Below are 6,000 nucleotides of genomic sequence, written 5' to 3'. Positions count from 1 at the left end.
GGTATGAAGCGGTAATCCCTGATTGTTTTTTCATATGTATAACCAATTGTTCCGGTACTATTTATTGACTGTTCTTCCTTTCCCACGGATTTGTAAGGTTTTCTGTCACAGATCAAGTTACACGTATGCAACAGTCTGTTTGGGGGCTCTTCATTCTATTGCATTGGTCTATCAATTCGTGTGCAAGAATACACTGCTTTATGATACAGTAGTGTCTTCACACTAGCTAACTAGCTAGTTGTTATAAAGATGGACAAATCACTTTACCACCTTCCCCTCCTCCTCCTCCTCGTCCTCCTCCTCCTCATCTTTGAATTAACAAAAAATACGGCAGGGTGTGGTGGCTCACCCCTGTAATCCCAGCACTTTGGGAAGCCGAGGCGGGCAGATTACCTGAGGTCAGGAGTTCGAGACCAGCCTGGCCAATATGCCGAAACCCTTCTCTACTAAAAAAAATACGAAAATTAGCCGGGCGTGGTGGTGGACGCCTGTAATCCCAGCTACTCGGGAGACTGAGGCAAGGAGAATTGCTTGAACCCGGGAGGCGGACGCTGCAGTGAGCCGAGATCGCGCCATTGCGCTACAGCCTGGGCGACAGAGCGAAACTCCTTAAACAAACAAACAAACAAACAAAACCTCATAATACCTACTCATAGGGCTGTAATGGAGATTAAAGGAAACAAGAATGGTATGTAAAGCATCGGATACAGGGTAGGGAAGAACTCAACAGTGGCTTTTATTTAATGATGCTGAAGGTACTGATGAAACAGGGATCGATCTTTGATAAAGGGATCAATCTTTCCGGGAGCCTCAGTTTCATTTATAAAAAGAAGAGGATGAGTTAGCATACCATTTCTAAGGCTCTTGCCACTTCTAAGACTGTGATCCTGGCATTTTATTATCTAGAGACCAGGCAGCGCGACATTGATGGGCAGTTGGTGTTAAAGTGAGAAAGTCGGTATCTGCGCAGAATGCAGGGTCGAACCATGAGCAAGCAATCATATCTGCCACAACAGATAAGAACTGGGGCTGGCCGGCCTGACGACTCTCAACGGGTTAGACGCGGGCTACGATGACCTTCACGATCTTTTCTGGCAGCTGCACGGCCACGCAGGGTCGGGACTGCCCTGCCTACGAACAGCACTGTGTGCGAACACAGGACCACGGTTAAGCCTCCCGGCTGACTCCCCCCGGAAACACAACCCCGGAGAAGATTCCAGACAGGCTCGCAGAGGCACGGGCAAGGATGGAACGGAGCCGGGAGCTCGGTGGGAAGAGGGGCAGCCCGCACCGCCCCCGGGATGTCACCGGCGCTTCTGGGAAATGTAGTTCTTAGCCGCATCCGCAGCCCCGGGCTCTCGGAAGGCGGACTACAGTTCCCTTCAGCCTTGGGAATGCTTTGTGCAGCGCGCTTGCGCGGTGTGGCGGCCGATGCCGCTATAAAGGCTTGTTTTGCTGCGGGGCTCATGCTCGGGAGTGTGGTTGAGCGGCCGGTGCGGCTGTCCTGGAGCAGGGGCACAGGTAGGTGATGGCTCCTGCCGCACCCCTGCCCTCCAGCTCGGTTGTCACGGGGATCACCCCTTTGCATTTCCTCGGGGCGTGGCGAGATGTGGCCAGGGCTACGAGCAGTTCGGGGGACACTGGAGACTTGGGGAACGGGATATGGCCTCCCCCGGTCTCCTGCCGCCGCCTCCTAGGCCTGTGAGCTTGGGGTCTGGTGACTGGGTCGTTTGCTGGAAGACTGGCAGGTAGGGTCGGGATGAGCGGGCAGGGGCGCGGGCTACGTCTCTGGCTGCAGCCGCCAGGGGGCGCTGCGCCCGTGGGCCGTGGGTGTGGGTCGCGCTCGCCTGGCCAGGCCGGAGCGGGCTGTGGAAACGCCCTAGGGCCCGGGCATCCCAGGCGAAGCCAGTCTGAGAGAAGCGCCCACCCGGGAGGCTGTGCAGCGGGCGGCTCGGGGCACCCTGCTCAACCCGCAGCGGAGCCGCCAGCGACCTTCGAAGTAAGTCATCCCCTTCGTTTTTGCAAGCGGGTAAATGGAGGTACGTGACATAAGCACGCGCAGCAAACCCGTGGCTGAGCCGGGAACGTAGCCCAGATCTCTCCACGGTCATCCAGTGCTCTTTTCGCTTCTGCCACACAGAGCTGCGGGTGGCTTTGTGTTTATCACACAGGGGTCATTTGGTTTCTGCACAGACGGAGGGGCTGGAAGCAGGTGGGCACAGGAACGACCGGGAAAGTTTCAGGAGGTCTTGGAGGAGGAGATGGCTAGGTTTTACTGGGGCCTGCAGCGTGCATGAAAGGTGAGGTTGCTTGGAGACGCAACAAGTGGATTACAGTGGGTGTGGTAAATACGTATTCCTTTAGCGTGGTGTCTTCCTTGTGTAGCTTGAGGGCCTGGAGGTGATGGAAACCTACTCAGGAGTGTTGGGATGACTGCAGCTTGCACACACCAGTCTGGCCAGGCAACAGTTCGTGTAGTCCCGTGCAACTCTCCTCCTGCCATGCAGCTGAATCAGTATCATTGTGTAGGGAGACTGTCTACACTTTAATCAGTGGAAAGAGAATCTTGGTAAAAAAAGGGCAGCTAAGTGGCCTCAACCCTGTTGGGACTTCTTTGGGGTCCTCCCACTTTGATTATTCTGCTTCTACCCTTGTACAGGTCTGGACAACAGGTTTGTTTTCTACAAACAAAAATCCCTTCTCTTTCTTCCTCTCTTGATAGCTGAGGCAAGTGAGCATTTAAAAAAAGATTTTCCAACAACTTCAAAGGAGAACACAAGAAGATAGGGAAATATAAATAGTATCAATAAAAAGGCTGACCTGGGGATCCATCCTTGCTTGCTTGCTTCAGACTGGGGCTTTGTTTCTTTCCAAACCTGTCAGGATTACCCAGCTCTTTGCCGGCCTCCACGTGGGGTGCCCTCTTTTATGTTCCAGATACACAGACGATGGTGTCCTTATGTTCAAGGCCATAGACAGTAACTTTGTGCCTACTTTGGCCTGCCTGCTCCCCTGATTGTGCCTCTTTTTCCAGGAAAGTAGAGATGAGTGTGTTAGAGATAATGGAACACTGTTCCCCACACCCTTCATACATAGGATAACTTAGTCCCTTAGGATAGTTTAGCAGTGTCTACCACAGCAGTCACTCTAGGCACAAAACAGTCATTATTTGTGTCATAACAGGGAAGTCGTTTTTTCCCTGCCCCTCTCTGCTCCTGTGCTCCACTGATTCTGCCTTATCCTTTGAAATAAAAGTGGTTGAAAGAATCTTTGGTTATCATGGGTGCTTAGATAATTGAGATGATGTTCGTGTTCTTCTTGACATGGCATTTCGTATAGTGGATGAGTTCCAGTGACCACCTCTCTTTCAAACCGCTCACCACCCCAACGCCCACCTTTAAAAAAGGTAGCACTAATCTTTTCCTTTTCCAGATAATCAGCTAAGCTAGGGAACCCTTGAAGGGGAAGGTTAGACTTCCGTGATTCTCATAACAAGAAGGTTACTCTGATCTACAGCTACAGCTCAACACTGGGGACACTGGCAGATGCCAGGTCTGTTTATAGTTTAGCCTTAATGAGGTCTCAATGACGTGATTGCTGCGCTCTGGCTTGGTGAGCCGCTGTTCTTTATGGTGTAGTTTGTCATTGGACAAGGTGACTTTTTTTTTTTTTTTTTTTTAAAGATAAGTAACAGCTATATCAACTTAGGGTACTTGAACCAGAATTCTGAAAGGCAAGAAGTCAAGCTTTCTTTGGACTGGAAACCTGTCTTTGTGGAGGAGAGTTAGTCTTTTTTATTTAGAGGATTACTAAGTGTTCTCTTTTTATCTGACACCCTAAAAAATACATTATAATGGTTAGAATTTTGTGCTGCAGAAGTAGTACTTTTAAGTCACAATGGTAGCTAGGGATTTATGGAATCCAGAAAGCAACACGGCTACACGTTTTTAATTTCTGTTGGAGGCTAGTCTGAAAGGTATTTTCTCAGCTTGTCTCTGGGAGGCTGTGACCCTTCTTAGAGGGGGGAGGAAACATTTTAGAGAAGTATGTATGTGTTTTTTGTTTTTAAGTGACCTGAGTTGATACAGGATATTGATTAGACTTAGCCAGGCAGGCAGTGGTTTAGAACAGAGTTTCAGGTAAAAACTAGGTGAGACTTGGTAATACAGGATGGGGAATTTTTGTTATTTTTTAATAACAGCTTTATTGCCGTAGGATTTATATGCCATGAAATTCACTCTTCTAAAGTATACAATTCAGTGGGTTTTTTTCAGTGTATTCACTGTATTGTGCAACCATTAGCACTATCTAGTTTTAGAACATTTTCAGTACCCAGGGAATTTGTGTTTGAAGTTATAATATTGTTTTAACTGTATAACTTCATGGAGCTTTAAAATAACACCAGCTAACCCATTAGTTAATTATAAAAAGGCAGAGATGGAATGTATCATTGGTAGAATAAGTGTTTGGTAAGTTTTTATTTAGTAAAATTTAGTGGGAGAAATGATGTCCACTTTAAAATTGTGGAGTTTTTAATACTTGGGACAAACTGAAATTGTTTCTATGAAGTCTTTAAAAAAAAAAAACCAACCTATCTATATGCTGTATACACTGGATTTGAGCTTAGTTGAAGAGAGTGAGTGTCTCTTTAGTAGTGTGTTTACTTTTTCTAAATTTTTTTCCCTTAGAAGTGGGAGAAGGTAATTTTTCTTGATTCTCTTTTACTGATTCTTTTTCTTTAAAAAAATGAAATGAAAATCTTTGAACTTTTTTGAAAATTAATTTTTGTAGCTATAACAGTAGAAAGTTTTAGTACTTTTGCCTTTTTTTTTGGTTTGTTTTTCCGTATTTTAAGGCACTTGAACATATGGTTAAGTACTGTTTAGGAAATAATCTATTTCTTGATGAATTTTTAATTTCAGGAATTCTGATGTGAAACTAAGAGTCTGTGAGCCCTGGAACCTCCACTCAGAGAAGATGAAGGATATTGACATAGGAAAAGAGTATATCATCCCCAGTCCTGGGTATAGAAGTGTGAGGGAGAGAACTAGCACTTCTGGGCCGCACAGGGACCGCGAAGATTCCAGGTTCAGGAGAACTCGACCGGTCAGTTTCCCTTCCTACGAGTCTCTTATCTGCTTATTGTACTAAAACACGTCTTCTGTTTTTCATATAATGCGTAATTTAGAAACTTACTTTTTGGCCGGGCATGGTGGCTCACGCCTATAAATCCAGCAGTTTGGGAGGCCGAGGTGGGTGGATCACCTGAGGTCAGGAGTTCGAGACCAGCCTGGCCAACGTAGTAAAACTCTGTCTCTATCAAAAGTACAAAAATACCAGGCATGGTGGCAGGTGCCTGTAATCCCAGATACTTGGGAGGCTAAGGCACAAGAATCGCTTGAACCCGGGAGGCAGAGGTTGCAGTGAGCTGAGATCATGTCACTGCACTCCAGTCTGGGTGATAGAGTGAGACTCAGTTTCCAAAAAAAAAAATAAAAAAAGTATTTTTCTTTTTTGACTTTAGGTTACTGTTAAGAATTTATGGTTATTTGGCCGGGCGCAGTGGCTCAAGCCTGTAATCCCAGCACTTTGGGAGGCTGAGACGGGCGGATCATGAGGTCAGGAGATCGAGACCATCCTGGCGAACACGGTGAAACCCCGTCTCTACTAAAAAATACAAAAAACTAGCCGGGCGAGGTGGCAGGCGCCTGTAGTCCCAGCTGCTCGGGAGGCTGAGGCAGGAGAATGGCGTGAACCCGGGAGGCGGAGCTTGCCGTGAGCTGAGATCCGGCCACTGCACTCCAGCCTGGGCGACAGAGCGAGACTCCGTCTCAAAAAAAAAAAAAAAAAAAAAAGAATTTATGGTTATTTATGAGTCTCTGGTCCACAGTAAGCACTCAATACGTGGAAGAGAGGCTGGCTTTCAGCTTCCCACCTGATCGGTGCTGAGCATTCTCCTCCTTTTCGCTTTTACTCTATGTTGGTGCCTTCTGAAAAGGC

The 6,000-nt window shown here is 47.2% G+C and overlaps 1 protein-coding gene across 8 annotated transcripts in view; it reads left to right on the top strand.

Moving 5' to 3' along the window:
- Positions 1 to 1,340: 1,340 nt before the first annotated feature.
- The window catches only part of ABCC5 (ATP binding cassette subfamily C member 5), a 97,617-nt gene continuing 92,957 nt past the window's right edge, over positions 1,341 to 6,000 (top strand). For 2 of the 8 annotated variants that reach the window (XM_033211857.1, XM_033211865.1), the window contains exons 1-2: positions 1,341 to 1,521; positions 4,923 to 5,106. In XM_033211857.1, the coding sequence (XP_033067748.1) occupies positions 4,978 to 5,106 (129 nt within the window). In that variant the 5' untranslated portion in view covers positions 1,341 to 1,521; positions 4,923 to 4,977. Of the gene's footprint in view, positions 1,522 to 1,550; positions 1,749 to 1,788; positions 2,000 to 2,061; positions 2,301 to 2,385; positions 3,613 to 4,922; positions 5,107 to 6,000 lie in introns of those variants that run through there. The other 6 variants (XM_033211864.1, XM_033211863.1, XM_033211859.1 and 3 more) reach the window with 5 other exon arrangements.

This window comes from Trachypithecus francoisi, unplaced genomic scaffold (assembly GCF_009764315.1).
Source record: "Trachypithecus francoisi isolate TF-2019V2 unplaced genomic scaffold, Tfra_2.0 Lachesis_group0, whole genome shotgun sequence".
Classification (NCBI taxonomy): Eukaryota; Metazoa; Chordata; class Mammalia; order Primates; family Cercopithecidae; genus Trachypithecus; species Trachypithecus francoisi.
Note: the sequence above shows the minus strand (reverse complement) of the source record. Positions and strands in the feature narration are given on the sequence as shown.